The sequence below is a fragment of the Erpetoichthys calabaricus genome, chromosome 5, assembly GCF_900747795.2.
Source record: "Erpetoichthys calabaricus chromosome 5, fErpCal1.3, whole genome shotgun sequence".
Lineage (NCBI taxonomy): Eukaryota > Metazoa > Chordata > Cladistia > Polypteriformes > Polypteridae > Erpetoichthys > Erpetoichthys calabaricus.
This window is the reverse complement of record NC_041398.2, coordinates 110,560,800-110,579,477: the sequence shown is the minus strand read 5'-3', so window position 1 is coordinate 110,579,477 and position 18,678 is coordinate 110,560,800. Positions and strand designations below refer to the sequence as shown.

Sequence of the window (18,678 nt, the reverse complement as noted above, 5' to 3'; positions counted from 1 at the left end):
CACACATACTCATATGTGAGTTATCTTAACATGTATTTATTTCACATATCCTATTTTTTATGAAATTATTTCATACATTAACAAATCATTCTTTAAGAAATTAGACTCAATATAACCTTCTTAATTTGGAATTCAAAACACCCACGCATGCAAATGACGACTTTATAACGACCTAAAGCAGAAAGTGGCATAGCACTCCCTAAACTTCAATTTTATTATTAGGTGGCAAATATAAAGACCTGGACATTGACACTAATTGATGAATATACACATCCCAGGTCTAAATAGAAAGAAATCTTGCTGTACTTCTTTATATTCCCTGCATTGTGCCCCACTAAATACAAATTATTGTCAATATACTAATAATCCAATTGTCCATCAATGACTCCATCAATATGAAACCAATGTAGGAAACATTTTAAGGCACAAAAGGTTTTATCTTAGCACCTCTACATGATAATCACCTTTTTCTACCCTATAAAACCTACACAGTATTTAATCTTTGGAAAACATCCGGGATTAAAACACTTACAGAACAGTATATAGATAATGTCTTTGCATCTTATGAACAATTACGCCTCAGATTTAACTTCCCATCAACACAATTTTTTACTACATGCAAATTAGAAACTTGGCAAAAAGGAACCTGCCCAATTTTTCTCACCTCCCAACCATTTCTATTTTAGAAGAAATACTGATCAGTCTTGAAGACTCAGACATCATCTTAATAATATATAAAAACATTTTAAAGTCCCTTCCTTTCAAAGATCCCAGGGTATATTGGGGAAAATATCCTTCACTTAACTACTTTGAAAAGGAGTGGAAGGCAGCTGTGCATAGAATATGTGCAAAGCATTCAATCATCCAACTTAGAATATTTTATCGATCACATTTATCTCATTTAAAATTGTCCATAATGTATACAGGCCAAGATTCAATCAATGAATGTTGCAATCTAGCTCCAGCCTCACTGGGCCACATGTTTTGGGCGTTCACAAAATTAACATCATTCTTCACAAAAATCATTGAATGCCTATCAGATATCGTTGGTGTCACTATCACCCCAAACCCATTAACAGCTGTGTCTGGTGTACACCCAGATGAGCTTAAAGTGGAGAAGGACAGATTGATTATACTTGCCTTTACCTCACTACTAGCATGTAGACTTACCTTGGTGAACTGGAAGAATCCCAGCCCACCTGTTATAAGTCAGTGGGTAAATGATGTTCTATACTATTTTAAATATTGGAAAAAATACAATTTTCACTTAGAGGATCCATTCAAAACTTTTTTTAAAAATATGTCAAGATCTAATTAGAAACGTTTTAGAATAAGCATTTATATCATGAAAAGGAAATTCTCCCTTCTTTATTTTTTTTAAAGATTTGCTCTTGCTGTTGGCTCTCCTTTCTTTCTCTTGGGTGGGGGTTTGTTAAGATTGAATTGATTGTATTTAATGTTATTTCTTCTGTTGTATAAGTTAAACTCGATCATATGGAATGCTTTTTTTTTCATTTTAAATAAAATCAATTAAAAAATTACGGTCCTCCCTGCGTGGAGTTTGCATGTTCTCCCCGTGTCTGCGTGGGTTTCCTCCAGGCGCTCCGGTTTCCTCCCACAGTCCAAAGACATGCAGGTTAGGTGGATTGGCGATTCTAAATTGGCCCTAGTGTGTGCTTGGTGTGTGGGTGTGTTTGTGGGTGTCCTGCGGTGGGTTGGCACCCTGCCCGGGATTGGTTCCTGCCTTGTGCCCTGTGTTGGCTGGGATTGGCTCCAGCAGACCCCCATGACCCTGTGTTCGGATTCAGCGGGTTGGAAAATGGATGGATGGATGGATGAAAAAAATTACTAAAAGAAATATTTAAACATTAAGATGATTTCTAAATAGAGAAAATGCCAAGAAATTAACTCATGGATTTATTTCAAGCAGCACTGACCACTTCAATGTGTTATATACTGGCTGTTGAAATTGTTTTATATGCAGCTTTCAGTTAATTCAAAATGCTGCTGCAAGTATCTTTATAAGAACAAGAAAGCATAAACACATAACTCCTGTTGTCAAGTCCTTACACTGGCTTCCAGTTAAGTTTAGAACCAATTTCAAAATTCTCCTTCTTACATATAAAGCATTAAATGGCACAGGCCCTAATTACCTATCTGAGCTTATAAATACGATTGTGCACCTCAAGATGCTACAAATTCTACTAAGGGCTACTAGTGTCTACTAAAGATTCCAAGAATTAATAAAAACAGTAAGAAGGCAAGCTTTTAACTACAGGGCTCTAAAGCTGAGGGATGATCTGCCTGTTTATACAAGAGATGCCTCTTCAGTCTCAGCTTTTAAATCCAAGCTGAAGACTCACTATTTTAGTCTAGCATACCCGGACTATTGTATTTCTGTTTCACAGTCATTAAAAACATACATAATTATTACAATAATTAAGAAATGTTACTGAGCCTCCTATATTATGCTTCTTTTCCTGGTATCTGCACTACATCCAGGCTGTTTTTCCTGTCTATGGAAAAGACACAAAAGATACTGGGAGCCTTGTACTTCAAAGATGAAAGGATTCAGTCATCTATTTAGACTGCCCAGTACTGCCCAGCTTTCCTAAGCTTCCAGAACTGGAACAGTGTCTGACTTTGTCTTTGGACTTTGCATTATAACAAGTTGTGGACCCTCCAAAGTTTTATTTTCCTTTGTCATTATATGATAATATTAAAGAGCATAAACTGTTAGTATGCTTTGACATCATTCAGTTGGAAATACTTTATGTGTGCGAATTACGTAATTAGTAAATTGCAAAGTTCCAAATTGGATTTTGTCAGTGTACTTTTTACTGAAAAAGAGCTATACAAAAAAACTAAATTGAACTGAATACAGATGGAAAACCAGAAAAACCTGGCATAGGGAAAGCATACAAACTCCACAGACAACATTCATGCAAAGAGCATCCAGGAATCTGATGGCGTAAGGCAGCAAACTGCCCCAAATATGCACTTTAATGTGTACATGACAAAAAGCATCTCTAATTACCTGTAATTTTCAATTTTTTTTCTACAATACTTTGAGGAATTGTTTCCCTATAACAACATTAATTTTTACAAAAGCCATTTACAAGTTTGCAAGCTGATATTATTGTAAAAATACCTGACGTGGTTGCCACAAAATTTGGTTAGTTGAGGTTGATTTATAAATATTAGCCGTCCTTCCTCTTGATCTGCCAACGATGTTTTCTCTGAAGTGTCTTCTGTCTTCTCATATCCTGCAAAGGAAAGTGAAACATAATGAGGCCTTCTCACTGAAGAGTTAAAGGATGGTCTTACATGTGTACAATTCCATGTCCAATTCACAAAGTGAATACACGTAGTTTTGTGTAATCCTAAGCGGCTGCAACAGTCAAAACATGATCAGTGTACACATACTGTATACCAGCAAATTTTAAACGTTTATCTCTGCATTAAGAAGTTCTAGAAGAGCATGGATTAAAATGAGCATACTGTATCTCAGCCATGCTTAAAAAGAAATGTGGAATCTTTGTTTTGAAGAGATCCTTTTTGTTCATGAACAGTGAACAGTAGCTGACAAAATGTTATTTCATCTGAATACTTTTTCTTTTCAAATTGAACACACCCTCTATCAAGAGTCAGCCTTAGTTATTTGCTAGTGTTATAGGGAATGAATATTTTGTTCCCATCCCAGTTAAGACTACTATTCTAAAAATGAACTGTGATCCATGCTTGTGACACACTTTAATAGTTATACTCATTCTGTCAAGCTTCACTTGGCCGCGTATGAATTTTAAAATGACTATTTTCTAGGTCAGTCCACTGAAATGCTGCCAAAGTAAGGATTTATGGTATCATAACAGTAGGCTTGCTCAACTAGTCATGTGGAGAAAATAAGAAAAGTGGGTGGACCAGAGCCGACTCTAAAACACCATAAATTGGAAACAAAAATTTAAACTGTTACACCATAAAGACAATAAAGTCATTATTAATTTAATGTTTCTGCCCTTGAACACCATTTCTCTATCCATCACAAAATGACTCTTTTGCATAACCATTTATTACAGCTAATGGTTGTCATTTTAACAGGGTTAATACCAAAATAACAATGAGTGGTTCTTTACTTCTCTAAAGCAGAAAAAAATGGGAACTGTCAATGAGCTGGAATTCTTTGATACACAATTAAGCACCATTGCCTTCTTTTTCTCTGGCATGATACACAAGACTTCCACTACAGCTCCACAATGAGATGCAATCTAACAGAAACCTAACATCAAACCCCCACATCAGCCAAAAGTAAACTCCTTTGTAAAGTAAAGGAAGAGTTTCTCCATGGAAGTGAGTGGGCTTTGGTCTGGTATGCAGCATCTCGATCTCTCTGTTTGACAAGATTTTATCAATTACAATCAAATGATGCTCTTAAAAGTATACCTCAGACACTAAGATGTCAAAATCAGTGAGATGTGTGATCATAACTAAACTACACAAACTATGATAGACAGATCTTTTCACTAATTGTCAATCAAAAGTTGGAACTATGTAAAAACAACAGAGTCCATTTACCGAATGTCCAACCCATCCTTCATAATCCAGTGTCAGCATTAGGTCTCTGCTCTCTCTGCATCAGCTAAGACTGCATTCAGCTTCTGTTCTCCAAAGCAGACTGCCTATTGCCTGGAGGGTGGCTCACAGCAAAGGCTTGAAGCTTTTCATGGAGTAAGGGGAATATTGACTTTTAACTCCTAAACCTTAGTTAAAATGCAACATTGATAGCAGCCATGCAAAGGACTGCAAGGTGCATGAGCTGGGAATACCGTATGCAAAAGTAAGGCATTCATCTCATTGAAGAAAACATGTTAATTGATCACTAAGTCACAGCCAACTTTACTTTATGGTTAGCAAGAGAGGGTCACCACGTGAAACCTCGACGACTGTAAATGCAGCACAACTGGCCCCCACAAACTAAGAGAGGTACTTAGATAAAGAAACCCAAAGTATGCCATTTCTCAATGTGCATCAGTGTAAAACTGAAATGTGGGCCCTGAAGATTTCAAGACAAAAAAATCAGCTCTATCCCGTAAAGCTAATGTCACATAACGTGGCTTCTAGTTGGGGGGTATGTCAAATTTGCCAACAGCAGTTGCTGACCTCTGTCGACCACTGGACGACTGAAAACTGCTGCCCATATCACATTTACAGTACCAGCTGAGTGCCGACCTACTAGCACAGTTGTGCTCGCTCCTTCTCCTGAAGCCAATAGCGTGCTGCCTGATGAAGTAAGCACTGTACAAAGGGTTAAATTGCTAACGTGAGAGCAGCTGCAATCTCTGCTTTTTTTTTTTTCCTTTTTGTAAAACAAGAAAAATAAGAAAGATAAACTTTTCTCTTTGTGTGGTCCAAAACACATGTGTGTTCCTTAATGCTCTACACTACATTAAAAGCATTGTACTTCCAGAAGAGAATTTATTGGTTGTCAGCTCTCATGTACATAAACCCGCCCTTCCGACTAAACATAAAATTAAATCTGTTTGATTTTGATGGACTGCGTCACAGACAAGTTAATGATTCGTGGGGTATATGACACATTATGCAACTGCTTTCACATATATACCGCACACCGCCAACTAACTCACTAAAATTATGTTCATGAAGATCATGACTGAAAATCGCTGGAAGAGACACGTAATGTGACATAGCCTTAAGATAACAAGAATCAGCCTTTGACTTACTGTCATTGCTTTGGTTCATGGGCTAATAAGTAGCTATGGTAAAGCCATAGAATCCTCTTTAATAAAATCCCTTTATGCGTCCAGGTGTCCGTGTGTGTGTGTCTTCTGGTGAAGTGTGCATGCGCGGGGCTTCTGGTGAAGTGCGCATGCGCGGGGCACGGTGAAATGCGCGATATTACTGTCAGAGAAAGTTAGAGGCGTTTTACGGAAATACAAACCAGTATTACTGCGAGAGGAAATTAAAGGCACACAATACAGTGACGCATATTACAGCCACATACAAGCCAGTATTACTGTCAGAGGAGATTAAAGGCATATTACCAACGCACACGCCTGTATTACCGCCAGAGAAAATTAAAGGTATATTACAGACGTACAAGCCAGCGGACGTACAAGACAGTATTACTGTCACAGAAAATTAAAGACACACAATACACAGCTGCAGCCCACGAAGAACGGTCAGCTCAGCAAGTAAACATCAACAAAAGAAAGGCTGAAAGAAAGAAAAATACGACCAACAAAAAGAATGAGGTCAAAGTCCCTTGCCATTTAATACAGACTGTTCCTACTAATGTTTATGCACTACTGTTCTAGCGCCCGTTATTGTAATGGGCTAAATGACTAGTGTATTATAATATGCATTTCTGGTTGCTGTTGGTGTTGCTTAAGTTGAAAGTTATAACCTAAGCGCTTTGTGCATGGGAAGGATGCTATACCAGTAAAATGTATTATTAGTAGTAGTTGTCATGTAAAGCTTTTATAAGTATCTCCTTCCAAATTATAGAGGCAAAGCTAAATTCAATAGAATATAAGGTCCTTCTACTAGACTTGGAATTGCTGGCACCTAACTTTATCAGCAGTTAAAAACCTTCCACTGCGCACACAAACACACACACAACAAGCACCACCGACATATAAGTATGCAGACACCAAGAAACTTGTAAACTACAAAAAGATTTAGCCATTCTACTGGTTAACAGAACAAAAGCATTTAATAGCTGGTCCAGAATGAATAAGGTTTCTTTGGGCAATTCTTAGACAAGTATTGAAAAGGGGAAATGTAATTCACATATGTGTGCCATTTTTCCAGAAGAAAGATTATGAAAGCTATGTCAGCTCAGATTTATGTTTTGTGTTGTTTTTTTATCCATGCATCTGTATAAAATGTTGTGCCTTTTATATTTATTATCAGTTTCTTTCATTAGACTAAAGTATTATCTATGGTCTAAAATATATTGTCAATGATTAGTCACTCATTATTTATTATATAGTGTCTTTCATATAATCTATTTGCCTGTTATATAGATCATTTTTTTCCATTCATCAACAAACAATTTCTTTACTGTCTATCGTATATATATTATGGGTCATTCCTTACCTATTTATTTATTAACTACCAGCTGTCCCCCGCGGCTCCGCCTGTGTACTAGTGAAAAAGATCAAACTTTAAAAATAAATAAAAAAATTTTAAAAATGTAATTTCCATTGAGAAGAATGAGTATTGATAGCTTTCGTATCCAAGGGACTCTTATTATACAATATTTTTGGTTTTGTTATTAGGGGCGAGGACATATAGGTTTCTTGGGGAACTAACCTGGGAGAAAGCGACATAAAGCTGACCATGCGAGAACCATGGTGAGCTAAGATCAACCCCTGCTAACTTGAGTGTCTGTCCCTGGGCCTTGTTAATTGACACTGCTAAGCAAAGCTTCAACAAGAACTGTAATCTTTTGAACTGAAAGGGCATGTCCATCGCGATTAGAGGAATTAAAACTCTCTCACCAATGCAATATCAATGCGGACTTGAATAGAGACTGGCACGTGAGTAAGGAGGGCCCCGTCTACCACCCCTTCCCCTCAGCCCGGTGCGTGTCTCTCAGATTTGCGCAAATAAATCGGTACCACAAGCAAACTATGACACTTAGCACAATGAAAGAAGTCACAAAATCAACTGGAATGTTCAAGCAAATTATAAAAAAAAACCTGATCTAAATCCGTTAAGTAGTTCTCTCATGAAAAGCGGACAGACAGACAATGGATTTTATATAAATATATATATATATATATATGTATATATATATATATATATGTATATATATATATATATATATATATATATATGAATCCATGTGTGTGTGATAGAAAAAATCTATCACAATTATGTTACTACTTCCTTGAATAACACTTTACAAATTGACATATTCATGATACAGGTCTTGATTAAGCTAAATGTACTTCAACAGTTAACTGCACTAATCATGACATTTAATGCAGCTGTCTAGCAGTTCATGACTATTTTGTCACCTCACTCATGCCAAGATGCAGAACTTGCAACTCATAAGATTTTTCACATGACCCCCCTTTCTTGCCATCACCACTAGTTACAGATGGAGTCACTAGCAGAAGGGTTCAGTATCACTATTGCTCACAGTCTGATTATTGAAAAAAACTTGAAATTGGCTATATGTTAAAAAATATATCCTTACCAACAACTGATGTTATTCCATTATTGTAAAAATCTGAATCTGTCCTAATAAGAGCTGGTCTGGGTTCACATGTTAATTAATAAAAGCATTCTCATTTCCTCCATGATGGTTTGGATTGGCAGTGTAGCTGCTGGCTCAGAACAAAAAGCAGTGGGTGTGTGTGTGTTCATTTTGAGAACGACTGGCACCCTGTCCATGTGATGTGTCTGCCTTATACCCTGTGATTGCTGGAGAAGACTTCAGCTTTTCCGCAACCATGCTCTGGATAAGTAGGATAGCAAGATAGGTAGCTCTGTGTTACAGCCATAGTCCAATTTTGTAGATTCTCTGCTGGCAATAATCCCACTCTGGCCTGTAGATTTTCACATTGGTAATTTTATAATGAGACATCTATCATACATGAGACTTAGCAGACCATTTTGAAAATTTCAGGTTTTCTTGTCATATGGGCTGTCTTAGTTAGCCTTGACATAATTACTACATGTTAAGATGAACCCCTAAATAAATAAATACCTAAAACTGTCTTTACACAGCGCATCTGCTTCCCCATATTACATTTTGGAATTTATTGACAGTAGGTATATCATAAGTCATTGTGTACTGCAGTCATGATTAATGTACAGCCGAGGCATCATGTGCCAAATTAATTGCAGATTTTTCTGCTAATTTAAAATCAACAGCAATGGGCACTAGCAAAATTGTGTTGTGCCACTCTGACCCAGCAGTAACTGAAAGATATATACAGTATATACAGTTAGGCCCATAAATATTTGGACAGAGACAACTTTTTTCTCATTTTGGTTCTGTACATTATCACAATGAATTTTAAATGAAACAACTCAGATGCAGTTGAAGTGCAGACTTTCAGCTTTAATTCAGTGGGGTGAACAAAACGATTGCATAAAAATGTGAGGCAACTAAAGCATTTTTTAAACACAATCCCTTCATTTCAGGGGCTCAAAAGTAATTGGACAAATTAAATAACTAGAAATAAAATGTTCATTTCTATTACTTGGTTGAAAACCCTTTGATGGCAATGACAGCCTGAAGTCTTGAACTCATGGACATCACCAGATGCTGGGTTTCTTCCTTTTTAATGCTCTGCCAGGCCTTTACTGCAGCGGCTTTAAGTTGCTGTTTGTTTGTAGGCCTTTCTGTCTGAAGTTTAGTCTTCAACAAGTGAAATGCATGCTCAATTGGGTTAAGATCAGGTGACTGACTTGGCCATTCAAGAATTTTCCACTTCTTTGCTTTAATAAACTCCTGGGTTGCTTTGGCTGTATGTTTTGGGTCATTGTATATCTGTATCATGAAACGCCGCCCAATCAGTTTGACTGCATTTACTTGGATCTGAGCAGACAGTATGTCTCTGAACACCTCAGAATTCATTCAGCTGCTTCTGTCCTGTGTCACATCATCAATAAACACTAGTGTCCCAGTGCCACTGGCAGCCATGCACGCCCAAGCCATCACACTGCCTCCACCGTGTTTTACAGATGATGTGGTATGCTATGGATAATGAGCTGTTCCACGCTGTCTCCATTCTTTTTTCTTGCCATCATTCTGATAGAGGTTGATCTTGGTTTCATCTGTCCAAAGAATGTTTTTCCAGAACTGTGCTGGCTTTTTTAGATGTTCTTTAGCAAAGTCCAATCTAGCCTTTGTATTCTTGAGGCTTATGAGTGGCTTGCACCTTGCAGTGCACCCTCTGTATTTACTTTCATGCAGTCTTCTCTTTATGGTAGACTTGGATATCGATACGCCTACCCCCTGGAGAGTGTTGTTCACTTGGTTGGCTGTTGTGAAGGTGTTTCTCTTCACAATGGAAATGATTCTGCGATCATCCACCACTGTTGTCTTCCGTGGACGCTGAGGTCTTTTTGCGTTGCTGAGTTCACCAGTGCTTGCTTTCTTTCTCAGGATGTGCCAAACTGTAGATTTTGCCACTCGTAATATTGTAGCAATTTCTCGGATGGGTTTTTTCTGTTTTCGCAGCTGAAGGATGGCTTCTTTCACCTGCATGGAGAGCTCCTTTGACTGCATGTTGTCTGTTCACAGCAAAATCTTCCACATGCAAGCACCACACCTCAAATCAACTCCAGGCCTTTTATCTGCTTAATTGATAATGACGTAACGACGGACTTGCCCACACCTGTCCATGAAATTGCCTTTGAGTCAACTGTCCAATTACTTTTGAGCCCCTGAAATGAAGGGATTGTGTTCAAAAAATGCTTTTGTTGCCTCACATTTTTATGCAATCGTTTTGTTCACCCCACTGAATTAAAGCTGAAAGTCTGCACTTCAACTGCATCTGAGTTGTTTCATTTAAAATTCATTGTGGTAATGTACAGAACCAAAATGAGAAAAAAGTTGTCTCTGTCCAGTGGGTAGTGCTGCTGCCTTGCAGTAAGGAGACCTGGGTTCACTTCCCGGGTCCTCCCTGCGTGGAGTTTGCATGTTCTCCCCATGTCTGCGTGGGTTTCCTCCGGGCACTCCGGTTTCCTCCAACAGTCCAATGACATGCAGGTTAGGTGCATTGGCGATTGTAAATTGTCCCTAGTGTGTGCTTGGTGTGTGTGTGTGCGTCCTGCGGTGGGCTAGCACCCTGCCTGGGGTTTGTTTCCTGCCTTGCACCCTCTGTTGGCTGGGATTGCTCCAGCAGACCCCCGTGACCCTGCAGTTAGGATATAGCGGGTTGGATAATGGATGGATGGATGGATGGATGGATGGATATACTAGGGGGGCAAGCCCACCTGGCGCCTTTGGCGCCCAACCCCCAGTTGCGGCCAGAATATTAGTAAAATCTGTAAATGTACAAAAGAAAAATGATTATTTAATGGAGTAAAAATCATGAAATTTACTCTCTTACCAATTGGAGTATTCCCGTTAAACTGAGGTCCACTATGCTCGATGAGTATTTATAAGAGACTAAATAAACGATCCATTCATTTATTTTAGGCCTTGAACATTTTTTCTTTTGAACAGTCATGTGTTATCACAATTTTAAAGATAATAAAAATCACATTCACCAATAATGTTAAACAACATTATAAACTCACGATACACATGGTGCACTAAATTACAATTAATTATAATACACTAAAAATAAGGCTATACAGAACACAATGGGGCAACTAGCCCTTTAGCTTTTTCTGCCACTACTCACTAATTTTAAGTGCCTCTCTGTCAAGGTGCATCTGCATTGAGTAAACGGCTATATTACTGTTCCCTTGTTTGCACAGCCTGACACTTTTTACTCTGTGCTTAAAGGTCATGTGGCATCTGTTTTACTGAAAAATAATGGCATGACTGTGTGGAGATGCAAATGTAGTGCTGAAAGCACTAATATACAAGTCTAGGGAAAAATAACTAGAAGGAGGCGATAAGGTATGTCCAGTGCTTCAGCAGACTTTAACAGTTTGTTTTTGCTTAATGTAAAGAAGGAACCTTCTATTTACTGTTTTGCAGAAATGTAAAAAAATAATATATATAAAAAAATCTGTCACATCCTTGTATGAGTTTTGAAAATTAAAAAGAAATTAATAAAGTCCTGTTTAGTGTTACAGTTAGGCCCATAAGTATTTGGATAGTGATAACATTTTCATAATTTTGGTGCTGTGCGCCACCACAATGGATTTGAAATGAAGCAATCAAGATGTGATTGAAGTGTAGACTGGCAGTTTTAATTTAAGGTATTTAACAAAACATTGCATGAGCCATTTAGAAAAGATTTGGACAAACTAACCTAATAATAAATATAATCATCATTTTTAATATTTTGTTAGAATCCTTTGCAGTCAATGAATGCCTGAAGTTTGGAACACATGACCTTACCCAAGTGCTGGGTATCCACCCTACTGATGCTTTGCTAGGCCTAGGTCTTCAGTTGCTGCTTGTTTGTTGAACTTTCTACCTTCAGTTTTATCTTCCAGCAAGTGAAATGCACGTCCAAATTGGTTGAGGTCAGTTGATTGACTTGGTCATTGAAGAATATTCCACTTATTTCCCTTGAAAAGCACTTGGTTTGCTGTCACAGTATGTTTTGGCTCATTGTCCACCTGTACTGTGAAGAGTTGTCCAATCAGTTCTACAGCATTTGGTTGAATCTGAGTAGATAGTATAGCCCTGTACACTTTAGAAATCACCCTGCTACTTTTGTCTGTAGTCATATCATCAAATAACACCAGTGACCCACTTCCATTGGTAATCATGCATGCCCATGCCATAATACTGCCTCCAACATGTTTCACAGATGATGCGGTACGCTGCAGATCATTCCTTCTCTTCTCCATACTCTTTTCTGTCCATCATTCTAGTTAATATTGATCTTAATTTCATTTGTCCAAAGAAAACTGGTAGAAAACGGGACTGCTTTTTTAAAAATATTTTCTGTCAAAGTCTAATTTGTCCTTGTTATGCTTGAGGTTTACCAATGTTTTGTGCCTTGTGGTAAACCCTCCGTATTTACTTTCATGAAGTCTTCTCTTAAATTGTAGACTTTGGCAATGATAGACCTACCTCCGAGAAAGTGTTCTTGGTTTGGCTAAATGTCGTGAATTGTTTTTTCTTCAACAAGGAAAGAATTCTGCGATCATCCAGCACAGTTGTCTTCCATGGTTGTCCAGGTTTGCTGAGTTCATCAGTGTGTGCCTTCTCGTTAAGAATGTACCAGATGGTTGATTTGACCACTCCTGGTGTTTCTGCTGTCTCTCAGATGTGTTTGAATTCTCTGCCTAATGATGGACTGTTTTTCTTGCATGGACAGCTCTTTGGACCTCATATTAAGAGTTCATTGTGGCAGCTTCCAAATGCAAATTCCACACTTGGAATCAACTCCAGACCTTCAACCTGCTTAATAGTTAATGAAATAATGAAGGAACTGCTCACACCTGGCTATGCAAAAGCTTGTCAATCAAACGTCCAAATACTTCTGAGCCCCTGAAAATGGGGGGACCATGTGTAAAAATTTCTCATACTATATTTTTGTTAAACCCACTGAATTAATGCTGAAAGCTTACACATCAAGCATGTAATTATTTCTTCATTTCAAATCCATCGTGGTGGCGTATTGAGCCAAAATTATTAAAATTAAAAAAACTGTGTCACTGTCCAAATACTTATGGAGCTAACTGTATGTGTGTTTAATATTAAGTTTACTCTACATGTCTCAGACTTATGCTTACCTTGTGAATTTATGTGTAAATAAATAATAATCTGGATACTTATAAGGAAAATTATAGAAGCTAAAATGGTTTAAGATTTTAATTTAATTTTCAAGAAGGTAAACACATACAACAATAATTGTGATTTTTCTTTTTTAACTTTAAGTTCAGCTCTAATCTTAGTTTTATAATTTAGAACTAGACAGTGAAATTTTTTGATCCAAAGCAGGGTCTGGAGGAATGTCTGTAGGACTTGGCACAAGACAGGAAAAAGCCCATGGTTCCATCACAGGGCCCACTCAGGAACACAGCTACACTAACATCTTGCCAATTTATAATCATTAATAAACCTAAGCTCACCTGCCTGTCTTTGGGGATGAGGGAGAAAAAGTTTAGTACCTGGTGGAAAACCTACTGCATGCAGACTGAGGGAGACCACGCAAACTTCACACAGATCATAACCAGGTATGACTGCTAACCACTGCATTACCATAAAAATGTACAACATATATATATAGGAGTATGTTATGGTGCTCCAATGAAAACGGTGTTCAACCAATAGCAGTTCTGACTTTTCTTAGCCTCTTAGCTTGCATGTGTGCAAAGCTTTGAACAAAACAACTCATTCTCAGTCTGGAAGTGGAACAAGATGCAGTGGCTACTGAGTAATAGCCTGATCTAAGTTATTAGGATTCTTTTGTCCCCCATTGTATTTGGTCAAGTTCCCATTTAGTGATAATCAGTGCTTGGAATGGCTCTGCCTCCCTACATTACCAGTCTGAAAAATAGGAGAAGAAAATAAACAGATATTCATCTCAATTAGGTCCGCTTATCCTTTTTATTAAGATTACAGTAACAGGCAGATGCATGATAACTAATTTTAATGTAACAAATCATTTTTTGCAGGTCTAGCAAGAACTTTTTTTTTTTTTTTAATTTCAGCAATAATCCTTCCTTTAGCTTTCTCAAACAAAGCTACTATAAAGCAAAGTCATTTCATGTATTTTGAACAGTCCACCCCCACTGGCATCAAAGACAGGTGTAAATCCACATGTGTGAAGTGATACCCCCTAGCACAGTATAGTCTGAATTATGTATGAAGCGTCCTGGCTTACAAACCTACAGCAGTGAAACACACTGGCAGAGACTACAGTGGCTGAAGAAAGAATTCAGACCTCTTCACTTTCTGCACACTTTACTGCATTGTATTTTTACTTTTGAATGGATAATGGATACTTTTGCCATTTTTGCCAAGTAATCAACACTCAATAAGAATAAGAATACGAATAAGAATGGGTAGTTTATCCCATTCTTCCTAGCAGATTCACAAACATTTCGTTAGATCGGATGGGAAGTGATAGTAAACTGCCATCTCCAGGTCTTTCCACAGATTTTTTTATGCAGTCTAAGTCTGGGCTTTGGTTGTGCCACTCAAGGACATTAAAGACATGTCTCAGAGCAACTCCAGCACTGTCTTGGCTGTATACTTGGGGTCATTGTCGTGGTGAAAGGTAAACCACTTTGCAAACCTTTCTGAAAACATGTTTTTTAACTTTGTCATGATGAGTTATTGAGTATAGATTGAGGAGCAAAAATGGAACATTTATCCATTTAAAATTAAACCTACAACACAATAAAGTATGCAGAAGCTTACAGAGTTTGAATAATTTCTGAATCTACTGTAAAGCTCAACAGCAAAACAATATAAAAGCTAGTATTATATAAATGGGCAATAAGAAAATAAAATGCGCACCAATGACTGTGGCTGTTAAGTGCTGGAAATTGTGAATAATGAATAATTTGAATTGCTCTAGTCTACCTTCAGGAGGGATGTGAAATTAAAAGATTACTATAAGATGCCATCACATGATGGCCTTTACTGACTACAGCTCAATTAATACAATTAATACAATTTTCCTCTCTAAACAGGTCTTGACACTTAAGGGATCTGGGCCCGTCTCACCTTATTGTCAGCTGAATACCAAATTTCCTTATGGACCGACAACACAGAACAGAGCAAACAGAGACAAAAAAGCTTATATACACACTTTTGTACACTTATGCCCCTCAGCAGTGCTGCCTTAGCCCCAAGTTATATAATAATTGCTCCTAATTGCAAAATCAAAGCAACAAAAGTGTGTTACGTCAACAGAGGGGTACTAAATGCTGTCACAACAAAACAGCTCATTTCAGACTTCCAAAGACAGAGTTTCACAGCCTTATCAGCATCAACACAACTTAGTAAAAATGGTTAAGTGCTTCAAATTCCTTTGATTGTAGATATTATATAATTTGGGTCAGACCAACAGCAAGGGTGCCATACCAAAAATGGCTCAATGTTGACTGCATTTTCTTATAATGGCACAAATGTATGATCAGTACAAGTCTTAAGACTCCATTATGTCAAGCCTAAGGGTTTTCTTCTGTGACCATTAATACAGAGGCACAGGGCATAAATCTTGACCGTTTATTTAAGAAGTGGGTTGCTTGACCCCTAACACAGAAATTTTGCACCTTTCAATTCCACTAATTTTAAAGTGTCAGCTATAACTACCATCTTCGGATCCCAACTTCATATTTTTGTACAAAGAAAATACAGTAGTAGAAGTACAATGTAGAAGTAGTCATAGTAGTAATAGAATAGTAATAGTAGCTTAAGCAGGAGTACAGAGTACCGTCGAATTCCTTTTTGCATATATTATGCCTTAAAGGAAAAGGCAGGTATATTTTTTGCTAAATTGGATTGGGAGATGAAACTTAAGTCAGAAACCAAGTGAAAGTTCAGAGCCAAGAAACCAGTCCTATTCTTTGTCAATGCCTATCACAAACCCAGGCTCATAGCAAGCAAACAAAGCAAGAGAATGTTCCTTGCGAAGATCAAAAGAAAGGTAATGCCAATGTAACATATTTCTCTCTATTATATAAAAAAAATCTTTGGACGAGACAAGACTATTTCAGAGAGATGAGACGAAATTATCTCTCTGAAAATATCTCAAGTCCCGCGAGACGAGACTTTGTGCCAAGAGATGAATTGAAAACCTAACAGGTCCAAACGGGGGAAATAAAAGACAAACAGCAGAAGAAGAAAAGACCAAGAATAGAAGACAAAGTAGAACATCGTAAAGAGGTTAAAAAATGTTGGCGCGATACACATGCAGAGCAGGTTAGAGATTATGAAAGTACTAAAATTCCAAAGTCTCAAAAAACGGGTAGTAAAGATCGCATTAGCGCTAACAAACGGAAATTATGACTCTGTGAAATAACGGAACAGCAAAAACAGATTGAATATATGGACATAGGTGATATGACAGAAGTACTGTATGTAGATATTGGTCGGCTTTAAAGTTTAAGTCAGAGACTTGTAGATCGTCTAATTCATGTTGCCATCAGGGAAAAGTAGTGTTTCTTCCCAATGAAGAGGCGTTTCCGCAAGAAATAAAAGATTTGTTATTTGGTTAAAGTGAAATCCACAAACACTACAGACAAAATATCGGAATCTACAATAATTTGTTCACGTTCGCATCATTCAATGCTCAAAACATAGATTTACATGATTCAGGACCATACACTATGAGAATCTGTGGTCCCGTAACAGTTAAAGCTACTACAAGTTTAATTTCAAAGAAACCACAATTCAGTCAGGTTTATATTTATGATCACGGAGAAGCAACGCAACATAGAATCGAAAGAGTTAAACGATCGGACGTATTAGAAATTCTGCAGTCAATAATGGGTACAAATCCATACGTCCAAAAGTATCTTACTTTACACGAAATTTATCTGAAAAACACAGACAAAGAAGTTTTCTTGGATTTCTATTTGAATCCGAAAGATCACGCTTGCATATATAACAAACCAACATGTGACGAACTGTCAGCGATAATAGTTTTGAAAGACGGAGATATCAAAGACAGAGTTGATATTTGTGTTTATACAAAAGCACAGCACAATTCGTGACAAGCAGCAGATCCAGGAACTGGCTAGCACGTAGGGCCCACACAGGGGTGGGCAAGCGAAGCGAGCAGTGGGCAGAGCCCCCCCTAGCTTAGCTAATTTTCAGATGACTGGGAAATGCACAGTTTTGATTGTTTATGCCATAGTATTGACGAGACGCTCAAAGCACTTAAAGTCAGTAGGCATGGTAAAGGAAGAAATTAAAATTGTAGGTGTAGGTGTGAAAATATCTTTGATTTCATTCTTAGGCCATACTGCCCAGCCTACCACTGCCACTTTCCTTTTCAGCTTATACCTGTGGATGTTGACATTTTGTGCTTGTTTTGTCATTAGCAACAAAGCTCTGCTGCCACTATGTAACCCCTTGAAGTTGCATTGTTTGGCATCATCTTCAGGAGATTGTTTATGATGGTGGTGCACCACTGTGTAAGATTTCAGATTCGACAACAAAGCTCTTTTGTGGCATGAGCTACTGAAAAAATCATTTTTAGGGAGTCAAAGATATGTGTTTTTATCTATTTTGGTTTATGTATTGGGCTTGGTTATTTTGGTACTTTTGACCTTTGCATGTTATTTTGACTATGCTTTTTCTTTTTCATCTAATGGTCCATTTCAAACATTTTTTCTGCCTATTTTTACTGTGGCAGAACATTTGTTTTAAACCACACATTGTTATGATACTTAGTTGATTCATTACAATTTTGTCCTCAATGGCTTTTCTGAATAAATTACAGTACTTTATGATAGAATAACATGTACAATGATACTGCTAGAACCCCAACAGAGAACTGTCTGCAAAATTCAACAACTAAAATACCTCACAACACTTTAGACTACTTCCTTTGTATAAAAAAGGACATTCTAAACCTACCTTGAAATTTTCTGTGAATGCTTATTCACCTTAGCTTAGGCCTTCTGTGATTCTCTTCTAAGTCAGTCTGCAAAACTCTAATCAAACTGCATTCAGTTTATTATTGCATATACTAATTTGAGGCCAAGTCAGGTGCTAGATCCTTACACAGTCTCAACATTTCTGTTTCTATTCTATTGGTTTTCCTTCTCTGTTACCTTTCAGTTTTATGTTGTTTTGTATTTTGATTTTGTTTGGATCATAAGGTTCTTGACCATGATTATTTAATTTAAAATAAACACTCAAGTGCCCAGAGTTTCAGAGTCCAAAGTATTTCTGTAATGCTTTAAGCATTGTCAGCATTGTAAGCAACTCAAAGATTCCTGACTCATTAGGAGAGAATACATTATTATATATTAATGAAAATGCATTAACATGAGTACGTGTGAAATCTGCTACACAGAAAAGATTCTTCAAAATGTATCAAT

General features: G+C 37.4%; 2 protein-coding genes across 2 annotated transcripts in view; one reads left to right on the top strand and one right to left on the bottom strand.

The window, feature by feature from the left end:
• The window catches only part of slc30a9 (solute carrier family 30 member 9), a 990,624-nt gene that overhangs the window by 534,409 nt on the left and 437,537 nt on the right, over positions 1-18,678 (top strand). The window lies entirely within an intron of this gene.
• atp8a1 (ATPase phospholipid transporting 8A1) overlaps positions 1-18,678 on the bottom strand; it is a 338,290-nt gene that overhangs the window by 240,716 nt on the left and 78,896 nt on the right. Inside the window, 1 exon segment of the mRNA XM_051928331.1 lies at positions 3,152-3,266. Within this exon segment, the coding sequence (XP_051784291.1) occupies positions 3,152-3,266 (115 nt within the window).